The sequence below is a fragment of the Mus pahari genome, chromosome 17, assembly GCF_900095145.1.
Source record: "Mus pahari chromosome 17, PAHARI_EIJ_v1.1, whole genome shotgun sequence".
NCBI classification, from domain to species: Eukaryota; Metazoa; Chordata; class Mammalia; order Rodentia; family Muridae; genus Mus; species Mus pahari.
Window position 1 is genome coordinate 48,416,078 of NC_034606.1, and position 27,650 is coordinate 48,443,727.

At 49.2% G+C, this 27,650-nt stretch overlaps 1 protein-coding gene and 1 pseudogene across 8 annotated transcripts in view; both read right to left on the reverse strand.

Moving 5' to 3' along the window:
• Positions 1-823: 823 nt before the first annotated feature.
• Positions 824-2,480, reverse strand: LOC110335027 (annotated as a pseudogene).
• Positions 2,481-9,188: 6,708 nt separating this feature from the next.
• The window catches only part of Pacsin2 (protein kinase C and casein kinase substrate in neurons 2), a 94,417-nt gene continuing 75,955 nt past the window's right edge, over positions 9,189-27,650 (reverse strand). For 3 of the 8 annotated variants that reach the window (XM_029547726.1, XM_029547727.1, XM_029547728.1), the window contains exons 3-12: positions 26,246-26,402; positions 24,328-24,563; positions 22,435-22,590; positions 20,508-20,683; positions 18,679-18,799; positions 17,319-17,324; positions 14,724-14,845; positions 12,664-12,786; positions 11,980-12,176; positions 9,189-10,739 (exon numbers count right to left, since the gene is read on the reverse strand). In XM_029547726.1, the coding sequence (XP_029403586.1) occupies positions 10,627-10,739; positions 11,980-12,176; positions 12,664-12,786; positions 14,724-14,845; positions 17,319-17,324; positions 18,679-18,799; positions 20,508-20,683; positions 22,435-22,590; positions 24,328-24,563; positions 26,246-26,402 (1,407 nt within the window). In that variant the 3' untranslated portion in view covers positions 9,189-10,626. The remainder of the gene's footprint in view (positions 10,740-11,979; positions 12,177-12,663; positions 12,787-14,723; positions 14,846-17,318; positions 17,325-18,678; positions 18,800-20,507; positions 20,684-22,434; positions 22,591-24,327; positions 24,564-26,245; positions 26,403-27,650) is intronic. The other 5 variants (XM_029547729.1, XM_021216589.2, XM_021216588.2 and 2 more) reach the window with 3 other exon arrangements.

Sequence of the window (27,650 nt, forward strand, 5' to 3'; positions counted from 1 at the left end):
GAGCCCCAGCCACTCTTCTTCCGCCTCTCGCACGGGCCGCTCTGGCCCCGCCCCTCAAGCCCGCCCCCACATCGTCGCCCACGTGCGGCTCTTTCCGTTCCGGCCGCGCAGCCCTCACTGCCTTCACGTGCGCAGACGCCAAGTGCTCAGGTGCGCCTGCGCCTGCGCCAGGCGCCTCAACAGAAAGCCGCGGGGTGGCCGAAGCAGGACTTTACCCTCAAGCTGTGTTGTCACTGGTCCTGTTTTTTTTTTTTTTTGGTGGAAGGCAATTTTATTACAGCAGCATGTACTGGTTTATTCTGGGAGAATAAAATACATGAGAAATAGCTTTTATTTTTGTTTGCAACTTAGAAAACTGAGTTATTTTGTTGATGTAAAACAGCAATAACTCATTTGAGGACCATGCATACCTTTGGAAGATGCCACACACCCACTTCTTATGTGTCAGAGTTCCCAAACGTGTCAAGAACTGACTGACTGCTCCTGACCCCTTCCCTGGCAACAGCACTGACCCTGCTGGGAAGAGCCCAGAGCAAGGCAGGACAGGAGCAAGACTTTACCTAAAAGCACTACACCTAACTGTCTTGGATACACGTGATTCCTACTTTTATACCATCAGCTTGTACATGATCCTCTAACTNCTTGTGGACGTTGTACATCGTGGTGCGGAGCCTAGTGCGCACCACGATGTACAACGTCCACAAGCAGATAACCATCCTTAACCATCTGTAACAAGATCTGATGCCCTCTTCTGGAGTGTCTGAAGACAGCTACAGAGTAATTACATATAATAAATAAATAAAGCTTTAAAAAAAAAAAAGAAGTCAGCTGTGAGCTGTCTATGTGAAGGTCACACCGGCTTCATTGTACACCTTGAAGACTTTCTCGATAGCATTGACATAGGCAGCTGTTCTCAGGTCCAATCCCAGGTTATACTTCATGGCTGTGCGCATAATTTGCCTGGCAGATCTCTCTATTGTGTAGGCCAAGCCAGAGTGCACAATGTCTTTCTCAGATGCACCCGATATCCTGTCCTGGAACTCTGCTGTGGGGACCACAGGAATAGTTCCACCATGCTTTCCAAACTTTCTAAGCTCTCTTGAACAGACATGAGCAAGTGGTAGTTAGAGTCCCTTTCATATTTGAAGGTCAATCGGCCGTAGCTAACATGATTTAGATTCTTCAGCTATTCAAAATAAGACGCTGTGACTCCACCAGCATTTAAGTAGAGATCTGGAATAACCATGATGTTTCTTTCCAGGAAAATCTTATCAGCCTCTGGAGTGGTTGGCCCATTGGCACCTTCAGCAATGATCTTGGCTTTGACTCTGGGTGCGTTGGATTTGGTCAACTGCTTCTCGCTGGCTGCAGGAATCAGAATGTCACAGTCAGCCTCCAAAATGCTCCCTTCATAGCCCAGAATTGATCCATGTTGCAACTGAAGTCTTCCAGTTCTTTTGGGTCAATACCATCCGGATTCCATATACTCCCATCAGACTCTCTAACACCAAACAATGTAAATATCTCATAGAGTGCAGGCCCACATTACCAAATCCCTGAACAACAAATAAATGTCTTATCGCCAAAGCCTGGGGTCATTCCTAAAATGCTCATGTAAGAAGCCTCATTGATGAAGTTTTCAATTCCATGGAAGACATCCCGGCCAGTAGCAGAGATGCGCCCGTGGATGCCTCCTTGACTGATGGGTTTCCCAGTCACACAGGCATGTTCATTGATATCATAGTGCCCTATGGCGCTGGCATAGGTGGCAGCGATCCAGGACATCTCCCGCTCATCCGTGCTCATGTCTGGGGCAGGCACATCAATGCCAGGACCAATAAAACCCTTCTTGGCCAGCTCCATAGTGAACCTCCGTGTAATTTTTTCTAATTCATTATCTGTATAGTTCTTGGGATTGATCTTAACACCTGCTTTAGCACCTCCAAATGGCACATCGACCACAGCGCACTTGTATGTCATTAAGGAAGCCAGTGCCTTCACCTCATCCACACTCACGTCAGTGCTGTATCGGATACCTCCCTTGCAGGGCGTGCGGTGCTGGCTGTGCTGGGCCCGGTAGCCTTCGATGACCTCCCAGGAGCCGTCGTCACGCCGGATGGGGAAGGAGAGGCTCAACACATGGTTGCAGGGTTTGATGGTCCTCAGGATGCCGCGCACCCGGTTCCGCTTCTGCTCCTCGCTCTCCCAGGTCTTCAGGTCTTCCACCAGCTTGTCCTCTACGATGCTGGCGCCGCGGTCGAAGAAGCCCTCCACCATCTTGAAGAAGTTGGGGTCGTCTTCGCGGTCGGCGGCCGCTTCGCTGTAGTGGCGTCGGGCGACCGGCGTGAGCCCGGGTTGCGGGGCGGCGGAGGGCTGTCCACGGGCCCAGCCCAGAAGCGTGGCTGAGTCTGCAGCCGCAGAGCCCAGGGCAGCGGGCCGGCGCGGGGCAGCAGCAGTGCTTCGCCGAGACGGCGGTACATTGCGGCGGCGGCGGGCTAAGGCGAGTGCAGTGGGAGCTGTAAAGACCGGAGCTCGCGGGCCTGGACCGCGGGGAGGAAGGGCTGGGCGCGAACTGCCCCCCCCTTTTTTTTTTCTACACAGAGACAAGGTTTCTCTGTGTAGCCCTGGCTGTTCTGGAACTCACTTTGTAGACCAGATTGGCCTCGAACTCAGAAATCCGCCTGCCTCTGCCTCCCGAGTGCTGGGATTAAAGGCGTATGCCATCACCACCCAGCTTATGCCTGTCTTAAAACAAACAAAAAAAGCCACCACCTTGACTGGTGTTGAAAGAGAACACATTAACTTGGGTGTAGGTCAGACACATCTGGTGTAAGCCCACTGAATCAGCAGCAGCCTCATCTCATTCTGTTATCCTCTGGACTCTCAGGTTCCTCATACTCGAGACACTAAAATATTTAGTGATTTGCCAAGCAGTTGTGGCACACGCCTTTTCCTACCACTTGGGAGGCAAAGGCAGGTAGATCTCCAAGTTTGAGGCCCGTTTGGTCTACTGGGCGAGTTCCAGGACAGACAGGGCTACATAGAGAAACCCCGTATCTTAAAAAAAAAAAGAAAGTTAATTTAGTGATGGGTCGCTGGATTATAAAAAAATGGTAGACATTAACACCATTGCCTCTTAATGAAATAAACAGAAGTTTTATTACTAAAATATTTGTAACTTGAGGTAAAAATTGACATGAAGCATTGATACAAAATCCTGTATTTTGTGTGTGTGTATGTGTGTGTGTGTAGGTATACATGCATGTGTGTACACTTGGTTGTGGTGGTTCAAGATACCATAACTCTCCACCTTATCCCCTTAGGCAGGGCCTCTTACTTGAGCCCAGAGCCCTCCAATATGGCTAGTCTAGCTAGCCAGCCTGTTCCAGGGATCTGCTGTCCTCACCTTCTAGTACTGAGGCTACAGACAGGCTGTGATGCCCGTCCAGCACTCATGTAAGTACCGGGGATCTGAACTCAGGCCTTCATGCCTGCAAAGCAAATGCTTTATCCACAGAACCATCTTCTAAGGCTCCCAAATTTCTGTACTAATGAGCTTATATAGCAGATGTATTTATTATCCTCAAATACTAGAAACACACCAAATATCCTGCTATTGGATAAATGAATCCCAGTGTGCTTTTCTTCTCTCTTTCTTTTTTTGTTTTTGTTTTTTTGTTGTTGTTGTTGTTTCTTTTTTTTTTTTTTTCGAGACAGGGTTTCTCTGTATAGTCCTGGCTGTTCTGGAATTCACTCTGTAGACCAGGCTGGCCTCAAACTCAGAAATCCGCCTGCCTCTGCCTCCCAAGTGCTGGGATTAAAGGCATGCACAACCACCGCCCAGCCCCAGTGTGCTTTTCAAAAGAAACTACCCATAAGGAGCAAAACCACTAGTACATAAAACTCCAAGAATGAGGGCTGGTGAAATGGCTCAGTCGTTAAGAGCACTGACTGCCCTTCCAAAGGCCCTGAGTTCAAATCCCATCAACATGGTGGCTCACAACCAACCCATAGTGAGATCTGATGCCCTCTTCTGGTATGTCTAAAGACAGCTCCAGCATACTTACATATAATAATAAATCTTTGGACCAGAGCGAGCAGGGCTGGAGCAAGCAGAGGTTCTGAGTTCAATTCCCAGCATCAACATGATGGTTCACAACCATCTGCACAGCTACAGTGTACTCATATACATAAATCTTTAAAAAAAACCTCCAAGAATAAATCTCAAAAGAATCATATGGAAAGAAGACCAATTTCTCTTTTAATGTATATGTGGTATACATGTATGTGTATGCACACATGCAGGTGGATATGTATGTATATGCAAGTTCATGTGGAGACCCAAGGTTAACACTGGGAATCTTCAACTGCCCTTTACCTTATTATTTGGGGCAGAGTCCCTCAATCAAACCCAGGGCTTTTTTTTCCCTTCTGAATTGGTGTTTTGCCTGCATGTGTGAGGGTGTCAGATCTTAGAGTTACAGTTTTGAGCTGCTAAATGGGTGCTGGGACTTGAACCCGGGTCCTCTGGAAGCACAGTCAGTGCTGAACCATCTCCAGCCCCAAACCCAGGGCTTTTTGATACAGCTAGTCTATTGAGCTAGTTCCTATCTTGCTCTGAGGATTCTTAGTCAGGGTTTCTATTCCTGCACAAACATCATGACCAAGAAGCAAGTTGGGGAGGAAAGGGTCTATTCAGCTTACACTTCCATACTGCTGTTCATCACCAAAGGAAGTCAGGACTGGAACTCAAACAGGTCAGGAAGCAGGAACTGATGCAGAGGCCATGGAGGGATGTATTACTTACTGGCTTGCTTCCTCTAGCTTGCTTTCTTATAGAACCCAAGGCTACCAGCCCAGGGATGGCACCTCCCACAATGGGTCCTCCCACCCTTGATCACTGAGAAAATGCCCCAGAGCTAGATCTCATGGAGGACTTCCTCACCTAGAGCTCCTTTCTCTGTGATAACCCCAGCCTGTGTCAAGTTGACACAAAACCAGCCAGTACAGATTCTGTCACTACCTTCCCAGGCAAGAGCTACCTTTCTGGCTTGTTCTGGGTGCTCTGGAGATCTGAGCTCCAGCCCAAAGGCTACCATTTGTATGACCCCAGTCATAAGACTTTCTGGAAATGGAAAAACTAGAGATTAGTACAAGCCAGGCATGGCAGTTCATGCCTATGGTCCTAACACATAGGAGGCTGAGGCTGGAGGATTGTTTGTGAGGGTGAAGCTAGAGACTGTGTATAAAAATAGTAGTGATTTCCAGAACTGAGGATCTAACGTAGTTGACTAGGAAGACGGGGAAACTTGAGAGTTCTGCCTTTTGACTGGTGTCAGTAGCATCAAGGGGACAGCTGTACTCCTGACCAGCTATGGAGGATTAGCTGGGTGACTCTTTCCTCAGACAGGGTCTCAGTATGCACCTAGAATTCACCATGTATGTCAGGCTGGCCTCCAACTCAGAGATCGCCCTGTTTCTGCTTCCCAAGATTAAAGGTATGCACCACCACACATGGTGCTACATGGCAGGGGCACCAGTGGGCACAGGCAAGGGGCCCAGTGCTGTGTCCTCTGAGGCAAGTGCTCCCAGGCCAACAACATAGTCTAGCTTGAAGGAACCTGGGCCATCATGCCTGGGTCTGAAGTCTTACTCTGTTCCATAGTAGCTTTTCCACTTCAATCCGTTGCTTCTGTGACTCAGTTTCCTCATCTATAAAGGCAACACTACCAAGTGCACTGGGTTGCCATGGGGATTGAACAAGTCAGATGCTAAAAAGTTTAGGACAGGGAATCATACAGAGATGTCTACTCTGAATGCCCCATCTTAGAGATGAGCAAAGCCAGGCTCAGGGAACTCAAGAGCTTTCTTCAAGGGCTCAGGTGACTGGGGTCACACAAGGGGATCCAAGCTTGGGTACAGGATCCTGTTACAGCTGACAGCAGATCCTAGCTTCTTCCTAGACGGTGCTAGGTCCTCCCAGGTGGGAGAAATGGACAGGACCTCTCGGGCCTCCATAATGTGCATATGTGTATGTAAGTGTAAGTGGAGACCTAAGGTGAACATCCTACCCTACGGACTTCATCCCCATGAGCCAATCACCTCGGCCAATATCCTCTTCTGAATCACCATCACTGTAGTAGGGAAGATGTCAACAAACAACTATCAGAGACACATTTATCCTGTAGTGGTGCTGTTCTGGCCTTGAGTCTGGTACTTCACCCACAGGCTGAGCCACACAGAGCTTGGCCTGGTCAAGCTGTCTCCATCATGGCTCTAATTCTTCCAACTGTGGAAAATTTGGATCTAGTTCATCCTGGTCCCAGGGTCCTGCCTCTTCTTACTAGAGGACCTCACAGGTGAGTGCGACTAGGAGGTCACTGGCCACCCATTTATATGAGTATCCCTCACCCAGTCAGGGGTTTGTGTCTCCTGAAGTTATCTGGACAATGATGGGGAGGGTGGAGAAATCCTGTCTTGAAAACTCAGGGCAAGATCCTGTATTTGAGGGCAAAGGGGAGAGCGTTTGGCCCATGAAGAGAGATGGTGGTGGCACAGCAGGTAGCTCAAAGAACAGCTATGACCCAGAGTCTGCCTTGCTGGGGCTCTTGGCTTCTGACATCATCCTAATTGACCTCACTTTGCAGTAATGAGGCTCAGGTATTTGCTAGGGTTGAGGTGCTGTCCTCTGCAGTCCAGTGAGAGGGATGGAGGACGGACTCAGGAAGCTTTGCACTGGAATTGGGGAAATGTTTAAGAACCAAGGAGTGCTTTGCCTCACCGATTTAGGACTGGACTGGGAGCATCCACCCGCCTTATCATCTGAATCAACACACATGACCAGAGACATTCTCGTCCCCATGAAGGACTGATCTGGCACCTTCCCAAGATTATGCACTGGTTCTATTTGGTTTGGGCTGTTGGGAATCTAGCACACAGTAGGTATTCAGTAAATGCTTATATGTGTATGACTATCTGGTGGACAAATGAAGCTCTTGCCCACCAGGAGAGGCAACCTGATTTATATATGTTGCTAGCTGCTTGCTATGTCTGCTGGCAAGTCCTGTCTTCCTCTCATCTAGCCTCAATTTCCCTCTGAACCATGAGAGAGTTAGTATGGTGCCTAAAATATCTTATAAACCTTCCTTATTCCCATCCAGATGAGGTATAAGCAGTCTCCCTTCAGGCTTGCCTTAACAACCTGACCCATTTGCATGGCCCAGACCCAAAGGCTCCTCAGAGAAGGCTAGGCCAAGGCAAGCCTGAGGCAGGTTGGCTTGGATAGCAAAGTCGTCCGTCTGCAGAGACCTCTGGCCAGTGTCTGAGCTTGGGCCGTAGCAGAGCTGGACCCCAGCCTGGTCACTGAACCATGCTTACATTACAGTGCAGTGGAGCAGGGCTTAGAGCTCCTGTCCAGGTATAGTCTGGGGCTCACAACATTCCACCTAGAGTGTGGAGAGTACTTGTGCTGCTTCCAGGAATTTGGCAAGAATATTTACATTGTGGCTAGAACAAAGGAGTAGGCTCAGATAAGAATTGGACATCAGGCTAGGACAAGGAAGTAGGCTCAAGATAAATACAGCTGAAGAATGTGTTCATTATATCTTGATAGCCTTAAGACCCTGAATACATGGGACTTTTGTTTGTTCCTTAACTACTGTTTATGCCTTGTTTATTCCTTCACTACTTTGTTTATACCTTAGGACTGACCATATTCTTTGATGTACTTAGAACGATATAAAAGCAGACTGGAAAAAAATTAAACTTGTTTCAGCCTTAGCACTTGTTGGAGTCATATATTATAATATTGTATAATTGTCTTTTCTTTCTTTAATCCTCACTCCCTCCCTTAGATCCTGCTGACTGACTGGCTTGGTCACTAGAGTCAGCTCAGGGGCCCTAGTGGTAACATCTTTGATCCAGTGCAGGAGCTATGGGAGGCCAAGAGGACCTGGGATCCCCAACCTCGGTGGTATAGATAAAGCAGCCAAAGGCTGCAGAGGGTCCTGGCCCCAGCCTAGGTGATCATAATCATAAGGACTTGTAGAGTTCTATGGCACCCTACCCCCATCCTCCTGTGAAAACTGAGGCCACTGTACACAGTGAGCTTCCTGTGTTTAACCCCCAGGGAAGGGTAGGAGATAACAGGAGGGCTGTACAGGACCCTCAAGCTTCCTTATTTGAATAGAGGTGTTAAGAAAGGACCTTGCAGGAGTGGCCATTTCACCCCACATCTAGCCCACAGGACAGCCAAGGAAAGCTGAGCTTTGACTGTGGTCTGCTCATAGAGCCTCAGGCAAATCACTGACCCGGAGCTTCTAAAACCTATTTTTCTATTAACTCCAGCCTGCCACCCAGCGGCAGGCCAGAGGAGTGTTAAAGGACCTGGACTGGTGCCCCTTCCTACACCCAGTCTTACTGTGGTATTCAAGACATATTCCCACTTCCCAGCTTGCCAGCTGTGGGGAGATCTGCCTCTGCCTCTGCCTTCTCCCACTTTGTTTTCTCTCTGCTGCTTGGAGCAGATAGAGGCAGAAGCCAGTGCCCACCCAGAGCAACCGGTGGCCTGTGGGTAGGCTCAAGTACTGCTCAGAAACCGGCAGGACAGAGGACACCCACGACACAAAGAGACTAAAGGACAGACTCAGGCTCTGCTTCTGCTGAGCAAAGTGACACTGCAGGGAGGCCAGAGAGAAGCTTTACTAGTGCTTGAAGAGAGCTGCAGCAGCAGCAGCAGCAGCAGCAGCAGCAGTCCGTTCACAGGGACTGGTCAGGGCTACCACGCTGGCTTTATCTCCTTAGCTGATTCCAATAGGAGGCAAGATCCTTGGAGGTTCTCTGTGCGAGCAGGACCAGCTGGGACCTGCATTGATCACATTACACCCAGAGATCATCAACTTGAGATAACATAACAGTGGCACATAAAGGTCAACACACAGTAGGCACACACAGGTTTGGGGAGGAGTGGCTGCTGGTCAGGGGAGAGGGGGTGGCACCAAGGATGCCCTCAACAGGGATGCCCTCCCCAGGGAAGCCCGATGTGCCTCAAGTCCCCAGCCTCTGGTGCAGGAACTGAGACATGGCCCCGAGAAGGGATCCTACGTACTGGATTTTGCCCAGTTTCAAAGATGGTACACCCCCAAGGAGACAGGTCTATCAGCTGTGTGAACATGAGGGTGGATGCAAGGCAAACACACAAGATCAACTGTTTATTGAGTTTTGTTGTTGTTGTTCTAAAATACTATACATTTTAAGGAGTTTCTAAACATTAAGGACTTGACAGCTTTTGGTCATTCTGTAGCTTAGGAACAAGGATTTCTGCTGGTAAGTTCTCATGACACACAGCCACAGTCAAACAGTGCTCGTGCCAAACACCAAAGAAATACAAGTTGCTGATGTGCACCACTGCACTGTCCAAGCTAAGAAAATAAAAAGTCCTCTTTGTGCTCATCCCTGGGGCTCACAACAGTCCCACTGCAGCTGAGGACAAGGGCAATTGAGGAACTTGTGGGGGTGGGGTGGGGGGGTGTCGAACCCCTCCCTCTAACTCTCCAGTGAGTGACACAGGGACTGTGAAGCCTACGATTACTACCAAGTCCTAGGAGCTTTTCCAGTGCTGTCATGAGCTTGGAGCCCTGGCCAACAAGAATCAGTCTTCCCAGCAGCTCCACTCAGAGGCCAGAGCCACGCCCTAACTGGGCAGGCACCGTTAACCAGCCGTGCTTCAAGCAGTTGACCAGATCTGCTATCAGAAGCCACCAGCTCTCATTCAACAGTGGGTGAACTCTATAGATTCTCTGATTATCAAATAATATATACAGATATACATCGAGACACAACGGTCTAATGTAAAGCATCTTCATCTACAGATGCAGCTGTTTTGAAAAGTTAGTCTTCTTACTGTTAACTTTCCAAATCACTAATAAAACTGTTAATCTGCAAAAACTGAAGCAGGGATAGAGTGAAAAATAATTGTTAAACATGGAAGTGTTGGGGAACGTTGCACAAGGTTAGCCCTGCAACTGGCACTTGCCATGGAACCCTGGCTGCAGCAACCCCACATCTGGACACAGCACAGAGAAATGAAGACAGCTCACATGGAGAACATCTCAGATCAGTGTAGGCCATAATTTAACTGACTGGAAGAGCATATAAAAAAGTATAGTTGTACATTGCCTTTAAATTAAAACCTCAAACTATTTACTCAGAAGATGGTATGTAAGTCTGTTCATTGAACTTGCAGATAGGACCTCATCAGAGAAAATCATCAGTGGAACAAGAATCAGTATGACCCGTCATGACTCAGGAGGGACAAGGGCAAGAAGGTGCAGATCCATGATAGGTGGGGGTGGGGAGGGGCCTGGCTCTCGCTGTTGGACCCTATCTTCCTGTGCCTAGATCTGCCCAGATGTGCTTGGAAAGGGGCCAAGTGCCCAATGAAATCACCAGCTCATCTGCCTTCAAAGCACACCAGGAAGCCAAGAACAACAGAGCCATCGTCTTTTGCAGGTGGACTGGATGCCTACATGGCTGCTGGGGGCACTAGAGGTGTCACTGCCCAGGCCAAGGCTAACGGAGCTCCTGAATTGCCCACTTCCGTCTCTCCGCCAGCCTGCCCATGGGCTGTCACTGGATAGCCTCGACATAGTTGGCTGGGTATAGGCCAACCTGGCCACTGTCTAATCGTCCCTTGCACCAACCCTGTTCATCTTCATCCTCTATCTTGGTCAGTTCATCCCCTGCAAGACAAAAAGAGGGTGGCCTTAGTGACGGGGCGACACTGACCACAGCAAGTCATCTGTGCATACAAATCCCATGTGAATAAGAAACATGCTTCTAGAAGGATCCACAGAAGGTCATCAGGGCAGAGGGACAGGCATCCTCCTGAAGGTAAGGCAGGACTCTGGATATTCACTACGGATTTGTATTCAAAGCTTCTGACACAGAGGTCACTGTAATCTGAAGACAGCAGCCCTCAGAACGACCCTGGAGCAAGCAGCAGTCCAGGCTAGAACTGCTCCAGGTTCAGCCTTGCGCCTACCCTGTGTGTCCCAGGCTGCTCTGCTTGGCAACATGCCCCATGTTTTAATTCTCTGTGGTGGCTCAAAGTGTCTCTGGGACTTTGAGCCACCACTGGCCTGTCAAGAGACCTGGGCCAACAGTATCTGCTCCCTAGACACTTCCATCTGCAGACAAGGAGACCACCAGATGCTATGAGGAGCAGAGAGTCTGAGTGTGCTGTGATCACTACACAGGAGTTTACTCTGCAGGCAGGGACATAGGGCGGGTCTAAAAAGATTAGCACATTGAAGTCTGCAGCACTGAAGAGGATGAACAAGAAGATTAGTAGGCACATGAGACACCCAAGCTACACAGCCAAGAGGAAGGACAGAGTTTGGGACCAGTAATGGCACCCTAACTAGCCCCCGAAGTCTTTGAAGGACACACTAGTCATTGCTGTCCTATAATGTTGCTTATAGTGACAGGCTAAACTGTAAGCATGGCTTCTGGTGAGAAGCTTATGGCTAGGGGAGCAGAGACAAAGAGCTGACACTGAGGTAACCCAGAAATATTGCAGTTACTTGGCTTGGTGGCTGCAATATTGACTACTGTGTTACAGAGACAGGCTGATGAGTAAGCATGAGAACACAGAGCTCTGGACATAACTGAAAGCACACGAGATGCCTACAAAGGCTGAGTGAGGTACTAACAGCGGGTGACCGACAGTGAAGGGCAATGCCTAACAAAGCACAAGTCAGGGATGGACAGAGCTGGCTTTCATCAGGCCATGACATGAACAGCACACTGCCATCTTCCTGGCTGGGACAGGATCAGGACATGGAAAATCGGGTAGGGGAAAGGTACTGAATTGAAGACTCTCACATGAAACTAGCAAGAACTTGACTTCAAAAACAAAAGGCAAGTCCCCTCAGCAGGCTGGCCTCTATTCCCAGGAGGGTACTTGGGGAGGTTACCTACCAGCCTTGAAGCTCAGCTCATCGTGTTCCTGCCCCTCATAGTCATAGAGGGCCCGAACTCGCACTTCTGTTCCTGAGGTCGTGTCCTCATCAAATGGGTTAGAGTCCCCATTGGCATCCGTGGAGGAGAAAGGGTTGTTAGACTCATCATCAGACCAGTCAGTAGGGTAATTCTGAGTCTTCTCATAGCTGCTGACACTGCAACAGAGGATGACATGAGGCTCTTAGCATAGGACTGACAGAGAATGGGTCCCCACCCAGAGTTCCTGCCCCACAGGCAGGTGCAGCCAGGCCCCTCAGAGCCTTCATGCCATCCACACTCATCCTGAGCCTTCAAGAGAAGCTGCAGGCTGCGAGTATCCCAAAGTAGTGCCTGCAGGTAGAGCTTTCTCCACTCCAGCAGGTCCCTGGGTTACACTGCCTGTCTGTCTTCCTGTAGTAGTGCTGCTCAGGCCTTAAAGGGTTAACACAGGACAGAGAAAAAGCAACTGAAGAGTGTTAGCTGTGCCCTCCCAGAGAGGTGGAGAGGCCCGACACTGTCCCACCAGGTCTGGAATGTGCCCAGGTCCTGCAGGACCCATGCATTGCTGAAGTGCTGAGGAGTGAGACCCCAAGAGACCCCTGGATAGAGAGAGGAGACACAGAGAGCGAGGTGGAAGCCAGAGGGAAGTGTGTGTTCACCAACTTTTTGGCCTTAATGTCCTCCTTCTCACTGACGCTGCTGCCCGTGTCGTCCTCATCCTCGAAGGGGTTGTAGCTGGACTGTAACTGCGTGGACTGGGCGGGGTTGCTCGGGACACTAAGGTTGCTATGGGGAGAAAGAGAGCTTTCAGGGATCACAGCCGGGGGCCCACTAAAGGCCCTGGTGAGGAAGACAGTGACAGTATCTCTAGAGTTACATCAGCTCCTCATCTGATGAGAGAGGGGTGCTGATTGAAGATTATTTTAGTCAGACATGTGGCTATATGTCGACAAGTCAATACACCTTGATCAACTGTAAGTTAACTGTCCAGCACATGTGCACAAGTACTTCCTGTTTCAGGGTTTCTCCAGTCCCCTAGCCCCTCATTTCCTCACAAGGTTTAGCCAGTGGGACAGATGGACAGGAAGCAGCAGCCACAGGAAGACTGTATCTATGGAGCAGGGGACTCCCCAGCTCTGTGGTGACCCTTCTAACTACTAAGTAGGTCACTGGCCAGCCCTGGTCCCCGGTGCTGGGGTTTCCACATTCAGAACTAAAGCTTGCTGCACAGAAGGGTACTCTAGTACTCTGGAGTCAAATCATTCTTGTAACTTTGCCAATTTCCTCCCCGCCCAGTGTTAACACAGGGTACTAGGGAGAGAGATGAGGGGCTGCAGGGTGCAGAACACTACTGTCAGGGAGCCACCACAAGAAGAGCATAAGAGAGAGTCACCCAAGGCCAGCAGTAGTCAATCTGTGGGTCACGACCTCTTTGTAGGTGTGCCAAATGATCCTTTCACAGGGGCTGCTTAAGACTATTAGAAAACACAGATATTTTCATTATGATTCATAAAAGTAGCAAAGTTACAGTTATGAAGAAGCAATGAAAATAATTTCATGGTTGGGATCATCACACCATGAGGAACTGTATTAATGAATCACAGCATTAGGAAGGTTGAGGACCACTGGGCTCTCTCAGCAACACCTGCCACCTACATCAGTGGCCAGGGCTTTGAGGATGGGAAGCAGGTGAGGATGGGAAACCCCTCAGATGCCAGGGCGACCGACCCTGCTTGACTGTTCGTGTATAGGCAGTGTGTTTTACACTAGCAGACCGTCTGTCCTCCTAAGGTCCCTGCTCTCGCTGACTTTGGAGGGTCTTGGTGCTGGGCATTGAACTGGTACATTCGCTCTAACTAGTTACTAGTTAACTGGTTACTAGTTCACAGGACCTCCCTCTGGAGTCCCAGTTCCTTCCCTCTAATCTCTAGGCTTAAGCACAGCAGGAGGACCACTTGGTTCTGAGGTTGGGGACTCAACACAGCTTTCTGCAGAGCCTCTAAGCACAGTAGTTGAGCAGGACCAGCTCTGTGTGACTAGGGAGCCAGGGATGGTAGGGCTTAGTGCCTGGGCCATAAAGCATGTCACTAGGACCTGAGCTAAGATGACCATTATCTAAACACAGAGGCCTCTAGCCAAGTCCTACAGCATACACTTTCCAGAATCTTCTAATGACCACAGTTGGTATTTGTTTTATCCACAAGCTTTTTTAGACCATGAAGTCAGCTCTTGAAGACAAGGTGGATGCTCTGCTCCGAGTGCTGTGCGTGAACCCAGGGCCTTGACTTGCCAGGCAAATGATGATCTGCTGCTGAGTTACACTGCAAGCTTACTCAGAGATAACTAACACTAAGTAGGGACAGCTGACCATCCCCACTGTCCTGGCACCTGCACAGAAGTCCCAATGGGATGATCTCACTGATGTGTCTATCTGCTGTGTCTACCCAGGGCTGCGCCATGGGAATGAACACAAGCCGCTAACACCAGCACCTCCCGAACCAGGACAGGCACAAGGTGCAAAAGGCTTCTTCTTTGGATCTTTTAGGAGCTCCAGCATGAGCAGAAAGAGAACAGTGATGGGCTCCACCCACCCAGACCTCGGGGAATCCCCAGAATATTCAGGAATCATCCAAATGCTCAAGCTGATGGCACCCCAGGACCTGCAGGTGTCCTTATTTCTGAGAAGATGGTCAGTTTCCACTGAAGCTGTGACTGGAGCTCACCTGCCAGGCTTGTTCTGTCCAGACTGGTCACCTGTCTGGTTGATTCCTGTTAGGGTGACACCGTCAACAGCCTTCTTCTTCTCTCTCCGGCTGAGAGTTCGATTCAGATCTGCAGACCACTCCTGGACAAGGGGCCACCGGAAGGAAATGGGAGGTTCATTTCTGGGGAACCAGTGGTCCAAAACACCTGCTCAGCCAGCCCCCACTCATCCCCTGCAATTGCAACATTTAGCCTTGTGGCCCCTGCTTTCCTGTTTCCCAGCAAACCTCAAGCTGCCTCTTAGACCTAAAGGTTATGATGCTTGGCACCCATGTAACCATGGGGCCCTGACGTGAAACAGCAGACTTTATAGGACGTGTTGGACAACATCAACAGGTCTGAGGGCTGGGGCCACAGTTTAGTAGTAGAGTGTCTGCCTAGCATACATAAGGTCATGGGTTCTATTCTCAACAACACACAAACCACACGTGCATCTCCTCAGCCCCCATCCCAGAAATACTGCATCATAGCTGATGATGCTTACAGTCTTTTTGTTTGTTTTTGTTTTATAAATAACTTGTTTTAGTCAAAGGACATTTATTTTTCTTTATATGCTGACTTTTTTTTAAAAAAATTATTTAATGTATATGAGTACACTGTAGCTGTCATCAGACACACCAGAGGAGGGCACCAGATCTCATTACAGATGGTTGTGAGGCACCATGTGGTTGCTGGGAACTGAACTCAGGACCTCTAGGAGGTGCAGTCAGTGCTCTTAGCCGCTGAGCCATCTCTCCAGCCCATTTACAGTCTTTTATTACAGTCCTGGAGAGCCTTCTAATCCCATTGCTTGCTCAACCATGGCTCTTAGGCTCCATCCTCCCTGTGCCAGCATTGGCTCTTGTGGTCTTAAGCCAGTCCTGTGGGAGGCCTACCTAGCTGAGACAGAAGGCTTAGTAGTCCTTAAGTACTAAGGAGCCTTTCCTTTTATGCTCTGAACTCTTAAGTCACCATGTTAACAGCTATCTGAAGGAACCCGAGCAAGTCTGTTACATAGCAAACTGAACCTAGGCCTGAAAATAAAATCAGACACTAGGTGGCTACCTTATGGCAGAGGAGGCTGACAAGGCAGGCACTGAATGCTCAGGTCTCCAAAAGGCTCTCCCTGATATGTCATGCCAGTTTTTCAGTTTTGGTTTGTTTTTTAAAGACAGGGTATATTTGTGGTGTTCCTGGCTGTTCTGGAACTCACTCTGTAGACCAGGCTGGCCTTGAACTCAGAGATCTGCCTGCCTTAGCCTCTGCTTCCCAAGTGCTGGGATTAAAGGCGTGCGCCACCACTGCCTGGCTTATAGTGCCACTTTGAATCAGCATGACATGCTGGCAACTACTGGAGAAGATCAAAAAGTTTATGACCATTGTGGATCACCCTGGTGCTGTTTGTATTTTGATATTAATTCCACTTCCTCAAGAGGGGCTGCCCCAACAAGGAGTGAATCACTTTCTCAGATGATTTCATGTGAATCCTCTCTCCATGTTAACTGGTCAGTAAAGGCTAGAGCCTGAGATTGAACAGTGGAAGGGAAAGGTGGGACTGGAGGTTTTAGAGGAGGGGAAGAGAGAAAGGAGAGAGGCAGAGGAGGAGATGGAGGAAGAGGGGGTGTAAGGAAGATGGAGCAGAACCACGTAGCCTGGAGAAGCCACAAGTAGTAAGGGGTCTCATGGCTGGGGAGTAGAGCAGTGTAGTGCTACATCTGCCCAACTTAGGCATGCAGCTTGGAAATATAACTGAGTTATGTGTTCTTGACAAGGGATTATTGGGGTTAGAGATTTATTACAACAATGTCCTCAAAGAGTTTCTGTTTTCCCAACAAGAAGCTGTCACCAAATGTTGAAATATATAGTTGGAAAGGTGCTAGGTCTTGATTTTTCCAGAAAAATACCACGTGTTATCCTTAATGAGTTCTCCTTACTTCCCATCTCCATTTATCAAACAAGTATGATTATAATCAGTAAGATGGCTAATCAGGTAAAAGCACTCGCCTTGAATGGGAGCTAAGCTGCGTTCAAGCCCCACACGCCATGTAAAGACGGAAGGACAGTACCAGCTCTACAGAGCTGTCCTCTGACTTCACACCCCCTCTTCCCTCTCCCTTCACCCTCCCTTATATACTCACAAGTTACATTTAAATCTAACGCACCTGGGGCACAGCTTGGTTTCCCTCTTACAAAATATCGGGGTAACAAGTCAACTTAGATTTACAGTAAGCCTAGCTTTTGACTTGTCAGATGAGAAAATAGAGAGGCCAAGAAAAAATGAGGTCTCTCCACAGTCCTGGGCCATCGTGTCTATTAATGACTGTGCTGATGGAAATAAGGGGGCTAACACTCAGTTGGAACCTCAAGTCCCCCAGAGGACCTCTAAATATAGGTGGGCTCTAACAGGGCAGCTCTTGGGGATTGGTGGGATCAGCACCAGGAACTTTGGAAGGAAGGGCTAATGTCAACCTCTCTGCCACAGAACTGGAGCCAGTTCAGACAGGGGACTGAGTGGGCTGTCTACATGCAGAAGGAAGCTTGGTGATCCATGAGTTAGTCACAAAATAGGAACTTACTTCATCCTTGTGGCATGAAAAATGAAAACAACTTCATTAGAGAAAGTCAGACACAACCTGGTAACAGCTATCAAAGTGAACACAGGGACACAGGAGGGCTGCTTCCCAGCCAGGGTCCCATGGAGAGGCGCCCACAGACTCCACGACTTCCTGGAGGGAGAGCCCTGGCCAGGCTTTTCCACGGTTCCCCTTGTTGGTATAGCAGGCACTCTGAAGGAGGCAGCAGAGTATCATGCACATGGTGCCCTGGGTCAAGCTAGGGAGCACGCAGATTGGAAGCTGAAGCCAAGCTATCCTAAGATGGCACTCAGGATCCTTCTTCGCAGTGTGCTGTGCCAAGGCAAGGACCATTTCTTCTATGGCCCCTTCCACTAGGAAGGGCCCTGGACCCCAGTGTCTCCTGGGGTCCTCCCAGCAGCCTCCTGATGGGTATATGGGGAGGATGCTCAGCAGCTCCTGCCAGTTAGAGAAATCAGGAATCCCCAGAGAACAGAGTGTGGAGTGAGGACTGATGCAGCTGTAGGAACTGTGGAACTTGCGGGGAGCCCAGGTCTGTGTGATAACCCAGCACAGATCAGCTGATGCCCTGCAATAACTCTGGGTTGCTATCCATACTTTAACATGGAAGAACTAAGCCACACAAGGGATAGCTACTTGCTCCAGTCCCATAGCTGCTATAGCGTAAGGACAGATGCAGCCCAGGCTCTGTCTACTGTCAGGCCAGAAAAGCCATAGGGCCATGCTGGAGGCATCTGTCTGGCTTGGAGGACTCTTCTCAGCAATTACAGGGTGGGCGCTCGTAACACACTCAGTGAATGAGGAGGCCAGAATGTCTTCCTTCAGGGAACAAGGCTGGTGGTACTTCTGGCCACTACCTTCTACACCGCAGTCAGGGAACTGGGTGAGCCGGGTGAGCAAGCCCTAACCTCAAGATCCCAAGGCCCTTAGATTTTAGCATAAAATCTGCACAGCCCACAAAACTGAAGATTTACAGCCCAAGGCAGGAACAAGCACCCAGAAAATGGTTAAGAAAAGCAGCTCACTGATACCGGCCCCACTGGGGCCCAATATAAGGCCTAGAGACTGAATGGCCACTTCATTTCTGGGATACGGTGGGATAAACAAGTTGTTGTTGTTGTTGTTTTGTTTTGTTTTTTGTCTAGGACAAGAAGGGAATGCCAATGCTAAATGACAGTAGCTGAAGGCATTTAGATACAGTGCCTGGGACTCCAGACACCCGTTAGGACCATTAAATATACAAAGCAGGGAGTGAGAACAACATTTGTAGCTTAAGTAGAGGGGCAGAAGTCTCAGTTCCCAATCAGAGGCGAACAGAGTTGTAGGCAAACAGCCTCCTTACCTCAAACTGTGGCCAGTTCATAGCCATGCCGGGCCCATGGTTAGCCCGGAACCACCTCAGGTCCTCTACTGCATCAGCGGCTTTGATGCTCTGCTCCAGCTCCCGGTAAATGGTTTTATAGCTAAATCAGAGACAGAATGACAGCTCTATAAAAGACAGGGTCAGCCACCATTCCTCAAAGCAACAGCACAGCAGGCCCTGGAGCCTGCACGATTGTCTCTGGAGCCTGCACATGTCTATTTCCCAAGATGAAGAACACCATTTCCTGGCCATCACATGTACAGATGCAGACACCATCCTCTAGAACCTGGGACCTACCAACAAACAGGCGGCACACTGACACTCGCCCTGCATCATCAGATCACGGTGTGCTGTGTGGGTAGGGCTGTGCAGTCCCATGGAATCAGGTCATGTTGAGGACGAAGCCATTAGAGCAGAATGTCAGAGTGCCCCCTCCATTTCTCTCAGGAGCTGGAGGGTTTCCTCCCCATGTGAAAGGCAGTGTGATGGGAGGAGGGGAGAAGTACAAGACCTAGCCCAGCCTCCTGGGGCCAAGAACATGGGCCTTGGCTGGACCTGGTATCTCACTTATTCTCTCTGTAGGTGGCTCTTTTTTGAGCCTCTGTTTCCTTCTCTGCTGTGTGGACATACTACCTATTCTGTTTAAGAACTGTGTTCTCCAAATACAACAGCTGAAGGCCCAGTCTGAGGATGTGAGCTCTGCTGAAAGCAGTCTTGTAGAGGTGAACAACTTAAAGCAGGGTCAGTAGAGTGGCCCAGTGCAGCAGGGCTGCTGTCCTTGCAGAGGAGGAGAAATCTGCTCCAGATATTCAGGGAAAGATGGCCAGAGGACTGGAGAGAAGTGGTCAGATGTCCAGGAAGCTGAGGACCCTGGCAGGAAGGACCTGCCTGGAGCATGGGGAATGTGGCCACACCTTGGTTTATGACTTCTGTCTTCCAGAACTGAATGATGAGCTTCCCTTGTTGACATCCAGATTCTGTTAAAACAGCCCTATTAGTGACTAAACATGTGTCACCCTGCCCACAGGTGGCTCAGATCATAGAGACAAACTGTACTGATTCTGGCCTTTGCCACAGGCCAAGTTCAATGTAGTAGAGGCTGTCTTACACAGAGAAGAGCAGGGCATTGTCCCAACCCTGTCCCTTTCCCCTAACAGCTGTGCAGCAACTCAAGTTTCTTCATCAGCATGACAGGGACAATGCTGTCTACTCTCCAGACTGTCACAGAGATGAAATGAATGACAACAGAACATCTTGCAGTGACTGCTTTCCACTGTCTTAAAGAGACAAGAGACATGCCATTTTTTACTGACAGCAAGCTTTGACCTGACATTCATTTCTCAAGGGTTCTCCCAGATGGATGTAGGGAGTGGCTTTCTCTCTGTGTCCCCAGTCATATGGGTCCCTCCTGATGTAGGCACACTGTATCAGAAGTCAAATGGAAATGTCTCACTGTTCTGGTCTCCCCAGGACCTTCAGCCACCAAGATGTCAGGGTCAATCTGGCATCAGGGATGAAAAGGCTTCATGAAGAGGTCTACCAAGCACTGTTCTGGGTGCAGAAGACATGAAGCCTGGGCGGTGCTGCATCAGAGCAGATGGAATTCCAGAGTGCTGTGTCTGGCCAGTGTGGCTGTGGCACCAGAAGAGAGTGACAGTGCCAGACCTATTTGGAGCTGAGAGCATCGAGCCCACCCTGCCTGCCCTGCTTAAGCCTTCCATGGCTGTGCTGCAGCTAGGCATTACCTTAGTCTATTGACACCAGTCTCCTATGACTGACACTGTTGGCTTTTGCTCAGGGGAACTTACCTAGCCACATTGGACAGGTCCAAGTGCTTCTGAACCTCCAGCAGAACCTCCCGGAAGAAGCGCAGGCGCTTCTCTTCAAACTGCTGGCACTGCTCGAACACCTGCTCCATGTTCTCCATGTACTGGGGTGTGGTCTGATCAAGCTCCTTCAGGGACTTTTCATACTTATCCTTGGTCTGTGTTGACAATGCCATAGACAGAGGTTTGTTTCCATCTCACTTTTGTTTACAGCATAGGCCATGTGGCTCCCCATTCCCCCAAACACAGAGGTAAGAGACGGTCACCCCAGTATTCAGATGGACTACTGATTGGATTATAAGGGCTCTAACCAAACTCATACTGGATAGATTATTAAGGCAGGGCCCAGTTAGAGAAAGTAGGTCTCAGAGATCATGTCTCTTGAATCCTTCCTGTCTGTTTCTGCCTTCTCTACCACATGTTCCCACTGTCATGGTGCTCTAACGTGAGTGTCTATAACAACAGAGCCTAAGCGGCTCTACCTGAAGTCTCTGAAACTGAACCAAGATAGGCTTTCCTATTCCTAGCTGTTTCTCAGGTATTCTATACAAGAAGAAGAACCGACTACCTGAGTGCCCTGAGAACTAAGATAGAGTTATGGGTGTGTTGGAAACTACTTTTAACTCTGCGTCCAGGAACACATGCATACATGCATACTCTTCCAGGGAAGGTACCCTGGCCACTAGAACAATTTCTGTCTTCTCACACTGGGGCACCAAATGCACTCCATCTAACCCAGGACTCAGGCTCAGAGGCCCCTTTCTATATGTTCGACTTACTGGATCCCCCACTTCCAGCTTGACTACACTGAGGCTGTATCCTGTCTGTCAGGGAGGCAGACACTTGTAGTGCTGGCTTCCCCTTCCTGAACTTTCCCTTCCCGGGTGGTCGTCCAGTGATCTCAGACCCTGAGTGATCTGTGTATCCCTAGAATGCTGGAGAGGTGTACAAGCTAGCATCAGCTGTTGCTCACAGACTGTCTTCCTGGCTAGACCAGTAATGTGTCTTGCAGTGTTCATCAGAGAGAACATTTACATCAGGGGCACAGCATCTCTGATAAGCCATTGGGGGCTTTCTACATCTACATTGGGGTTTTCTGAATAGTGATGACTCTGCTTGGTCCCGGTGTCCTTTATCTTTCTTCTAAGCACCTTCGTGGGCAGCAGATTCCTGTGGTTCTAGCAATGCCTTTTAGTGTTCCCAAGGCCTTGTGTTTCTTGAACTCAAGTACCCACTCCTATCTAGCATGGAGGCCCAGATCCCTCATCTGAGTCTGTTTCAAAGCTCCCCCAGTTCCTGACCTCAACTGGGTTGGGGGCTACTGGAGCCAGAGACCCTTATGGAGATGGCATTTCCCCTTGCTAGGTATGTATGGTAGAGAAAAAATGGTAGTGCAAGGTGCAGGCTCTGGAGTCAGAATCGCAGCTCTCAAATTACAGAACAGCATGTTACTTATCCTCCACAACCTTGGCTCCTTATTCATAAGGTAGGAATGCCACCACACAACCAGCCCAGCACTTGCACCTGCCAGCCTTAAGTCCTGCTGGGACCCAGCCTGCTGTGACCTCACTCCATCTGCTCCTGCAGACTCAGGCTGGACAGACCATAGGCAGGGAGGTGGGCCCTGGACCATCACTTATAGAGCAGTGGCAAAGGGGAGCAGAGAAGCTCAGCCCTCAGGAACTTGTAAATGACAAGATTCCAATTAGTATTTACTTCTTGTGATCCTGGGACCATCCTATACTAGCAGGACACATCAGATTACAAAGTGTTCTGATGAAGCCACATTCATGTCATCTTCTCACCGACACACTGAGCCTGCCTCCCAGCAGAGCAGAAGGACTCCCAGGACCCCCCCAGACTGGTGTGCTATGCACAAGTGACACGGCAAAGCAAGTCTGTGGTTTACCTTTAGAACATCCTGCTTGCATTTTTCTATCTTGTCCTGCAGTTTCTTCAGCTGCTCTGGGTTGAGTGATGGATCTGCCTTGCTGTTGGCTTCCCGGGAGATGGCCAGCTTCTCCTCTTTACATGCTGTGTGGTGTGCTTTCTTTGCTGCTTCCACCTACAGGAGAGTACTTTCTCAGTGTAGTGGGCTGCAAGGTCAGATTCAGATGTACACAGGCTGGGGAACTGCAGACAAATGCCTGTGCTTCATCCCTGGAACAACTGGCAAGGCCTCTCACTCTATAAATATCTAGCCACACATGGTTCTAGGCACTGAGGACACAGTACAGCCATCAGCCCATGACTTAATTTGTGGATTTGAATTAGGTGGCCAAATGCAGGCATGATTAAATGTTGGAGTAAATTAGAAGGGACTGGGTGTTATGGAGGAAAAGCAAGCTGAGATATAATGGTAACACCAGAAGCGCAAGGACAGAATTCTATAGAGAATGGTAGGGGAAAGACCCCTGAGATTGCTTGGAGTGAAAGAAAGAGGTGTAAACACCTAAGGAAAAAGCATGTCAGGACAGCCAAGACATGGATGCTCCAAAAAAAATCAAAACCAAATCAAACAGAAACCAAAAAAACCTTGAAAGGTGTAATGGTGCAGCCTGGTTTAGAGAGTTCCAGGACAGCTAAGGCTGTTTCATAGAGAAGCCCTGTCTCAAACAAACAAACAAACAAACAGTGAGACTGGGGGCTGGGGGCTGATCTCTCCCATGAGTAAAAGGCAGGCTGGTAGGGATTAGGTTACAGTTCCCAAGGACTTTTGTGACAAAGCATGACACACTGTCTAAACTGATCTCCAAAGTCAAGCACTTACATCAGGGATTCTCAACTTTCCTAACAAACCCTTTAATACAGTTCCTCATGCTAAGGTGACCCCAACCATAAAATTATTTTCGCTGTTACTTATTAACTATAATTTTGCTGCTGTTATGAATTGCAAAGTAAATATCTGTGTTTTCCAATGGTCTTAGGTGACCCCTGTGAAAAGGTTAATCAAACCCCAAAGGGGTCACAACCCTCAGGTTGAGAAACACTGGTTTAGATGCTAATCCCAGCTCAGCCCTTCCAAGTATCAGCAACAGTGCCTGGCTCCCTGGGGCTAACGGTTACTTTACACTCTCTCCTCTTCCAGATGCCTGTTCCTGCCCTTCCTCCCTCCGAGATATATGCATACTTAACAGTGATGCCTTATTTGACCCCAAGCCATAGATTTCACTCTAGGAGACAGTGTGCAGTAACAGACGCAGGAAGGGAAGACGGTTTCACTTATGAAGGCTCAGGGCAGGCAAAGTGAAAGGAGAGGTGGGAAAAGCAAGACAGAGAAAGGGAGAGCAAGCAAAGATGGAGGCATGCACACACAGATGACTCTGAGGAAGGCAGAGCTCCTGGAAAAGGTGGACTGTGGCATCCCAGTGAGAGGTGGGGGTCACGCCACACACAGGATGAGGTGAGCATGCTGAGGCCAGAGTGGCCCATAACTTCCACCAGTCAAGGCTACATGAGACTTAATGAGTTTTGAAACAGTGGTGTCTGTGTTATAATGCTAATTTGGGAGAAAATCCACATAAGGAAAAAGATGATTTTTAAATTAATCCTTTATATTAGTCCAAAGGTCTCCATCTCCGACACAGACAATTCCCCAGGCTGCAGAGAGAGATGTATGGGCTGGTGTGGATTCAATGTAGAGAAAGCACATAAAGCAGGGTCTTGCGCCCAGGGATGGCCTGTTCGATACCAGCTTTGCTTTCCAGTGCCAAGTGCAGGAAGGAGGCCTGTCAGTGGAGGAGCCTCCCTGAGAGACACAGACTAGGGTCAGTAAGAGGGAGGAAGGGAGGGAGGGAGGTACCTCTTTCAGCTTCTTGGCCCAGGGCTTCTGGGCCTTCCGAAAGCCATCCTCTGCTTCTTTGGTTTCCTTGAAGCCTCCCATCATCTGCTTATGAAAGGCTTCCTTCTGCCAGTTCTTGATCTTCTCAAAGTCTTCATTCATCAGTGATGCCTTCACTTCCAGGTGCAGCTCACTCACCTTCTCTGCTTCAGACATCACAGCCATCCAGGCCTTCTCCACGGTCCCATACTGTGGTCCTGACACAGGAGAAAAGTGTGTTAACTTAGCCTCTGCCAGCAGCAGGATTTCCTGTGACCTGGAAGCAACCCGGGCTGCAGACAATGGTTTTTCTAAAGCCTTTGAGCCCTTGTATGTGTGTACATGCATGTGAGTGTCCATGTACATGTGTTTAACATGTTCATGTGAGAGCATGTACACCTGATATGCCTATTTTCCATGCACATGTGTGAATGAGTGTACATGTGATGTGCATACACATTTTCTGTGGAGGCCAAGGCTCATGTTAATCTTCCTTAATCACCTCTCTTTTTTACATACAGATGGCATGAAACCTGAAGTTCATGGATACAGCTACATAGGTTGGCCAGCAACTGCCCAGGACCCTCTAGTCTCTGTTTCATTGAACTAAGATTACAGGTTTGCAATGCTGTGCTTGGCTTTTTAAAGAGATTTATTTTTATTTTAAACGTGTGTGTGTGTGTGTGTGTGTGTGTGTGCGCGCGCGCGTGTGTGCACATCTATATGCATGTACACACCATGCACATATCTGGTGTCCGTGAAGGCTCCCCTGGAATTGCAGGTGGTTTTGAGTGGCTATGTAACAAAATGGTAACAAAATCCGATCCTCTGAAAGAGCAAGCAGTGCTCTCAAGTACTGAGCAGTCCCCCAGCCTTGTGCCCGACTTTCATGTAGTAAGGAGTTGGTGACCAGGCTATTTGCATGGCAGATGCTTGCCACCTAAGCCAGCTTCCCTGCTCCCTCCAAATCTTTAAAAAAATGCTTCCTCCATTTAGAGATCTCAATTTGTTAAAGGATAGCCAGAAAAGGGAGAACGCTCTGAAGTGAATGGCCCACCTCTCAACCAAGAATTTGCTTGCTCCAATGCTACCCCATGACTGAGTGATCTCTCTCAAGATGAGCTTACCTTTATTCACTCCCATGAGCAGTGGGCCCAGAGGAGGAGAGTCAGTGGAGATAGAACAGAGAGCATTTTGTAGCCCCAGGGGGTTAGGGAAGACCCAAAGAGTCAATTTTCTGCTGGCCCAAGCCCCTCTCCTCTCTGTCATGACTGGGAACAAAGACTGCAGGTTGCTGTGGGTATTCAATGGCCCCGCTGGTTTCCACCCGGTTCTCTGTTGGCTTTGTTCTTCTCTTTCCTATCCAAAGTGACAGTCCTGATGAAGAGTGTTCCTCCTGAACCTTGGGGAACTAGAACTAGACGGGAGTGAAGTGACACAGTGTCCCCACACATCCAGACTACGTGGGTCTGTGCAGTTTCTCTCCTCTCTTCCCTCCTGCACAACACACTTCCTTTCTGCTGAGGAAACAGTCATTCTATGGCATCCTCAGGCCCTCAGTAGCTGTCACTCTCCTGTGGATGATAAGGGAGCGCTGCAACAGGAAACGAGGGATCTTTGCAACTGGCAGTTTGGTGTCATCAAGGAAAGGGGACAGAAGTTCATGCAGCCTGTGCTTACCAGGTGACAGGCACTGTGCTGCCTTCCTCCACAAAAAAAAAAAAAAAAAAAAAAAAAAAAAAACCAAAACCATGAAAACCCAACTAAACAAACAAACAAACAAACAAACACCACAAAGCCCCAGGAGCTGCAAGGTGCATCCTGGCCCACTTGTGGGTAACTCATCAGGGGGTCTCTGGCAAGTGGGAGGCTGGTGCCATGTCTGGGCTTACTTACTTACCCTTCTCTACCAGCTGCCTCCAGCGTCGGGCCCACTCAGTGAGCTGCTGTGCATACGCCTTCTCGATGCGCGCCCGCTCGTGCAGACAGTTCATGAGGTCACCGCACAGGCGGTGGCCGTCATCAATCCGCTTCACAGTCCGTTTGTAGTTCCCAACCTGTGAGACAGAGCTATGCTGAAAGGCGGGTCTCAGCATGGCCGTCCACGGGCTAGACCCTCCGGCATGGCTAGCCTATCTAACCTGTTGCTGCTATACGCGGCAGTGGGGTCCCTCATGTTCAGCCTAGGGGTTACCCCATGCTGCCAGACAAGCACCTGCTTTATTACCAACAGGAATAAGTAAGTCACCAAACTGGAGCTTCCGACTATAAAGCTCCAGGTCAGATCCTATGGCAGAGGCAGATGAGCGAGGGCAGGGCTGAGGGAGGGTGGCTTCTGAGCACAGGTAACATGTGACTAAATCCTTTCTTCCCAATGAGAGTAGTGTATATACTCTCCCACCGACTGAGTGCCTACTACCTGCCAGGCACACACTGCCTAATCCCTAAGTGGCAGTAATTATCCCCCACTTCACAGATGAGGAAACTGAGGCTTGGAGTACTGAGAACTGGCATAAACTGCACAGTCACACTGGCTGGGTTGGAGCTTAAGGCAGGTTTAAAAATACTTTTTGGTAGGACAGCCTAGATGGCAAAGCTCAGACCCTTATCTCTTTGTCAAGGGCGAGTTTGGGCTATTCCTTTTCACATACAAAGGCTGAAGCTAGATTATCTAAATTAGAAATAGCTGTGAAAATATTTTCATACTCTGTATGTGGTGTATAAACATGTATGTGCACATGGGTGTGAAAGCCAGAAGCCAATGTCAAGTGCCTTCCTTAATCATTGTACGTGTGTGTGTGTGTGTGTGTGTGTGTGTGTGTGGGCGCGCATGCAGTTTATTTCTGAACAAAGTTTTACTGAACTTGAAGGTCACTCAGGACTTAGCTGTACTAGCTGGCCACCAAACCCAGAGGTCCTCCTGTCCCCACCTCCCAGCATGGAGGTCCAGGCAGGCGCCATCACACTCAGCTGTCTGTGAATGCTGATGATCTGAACTTCGGCCACCACACTATATGCCAGTGTCTTACCGACCCAACTTCCTCTTCAGCCTGCTTCATCCTTCAAGCTGTGGCCTTGGAAGGGCACCAGTGCTACCAGGGGAGGGCCCACGGAAACCAGCACAGAAGGAGGACTGCACATCATCTCACCAGTTCCTACCAGTACCTTCCAAGCTCTTACCCACTCTTGGGCTTTCTAGCACTCTTTCCCCACTGACTGTCCAGTATTACATGGTTCAGCCTCCAAGCCTCGGGAGGGAGGTGGGCAGCCCTCTCTGCAGTGCTATGGGAGGGAGGTGGGCAGCC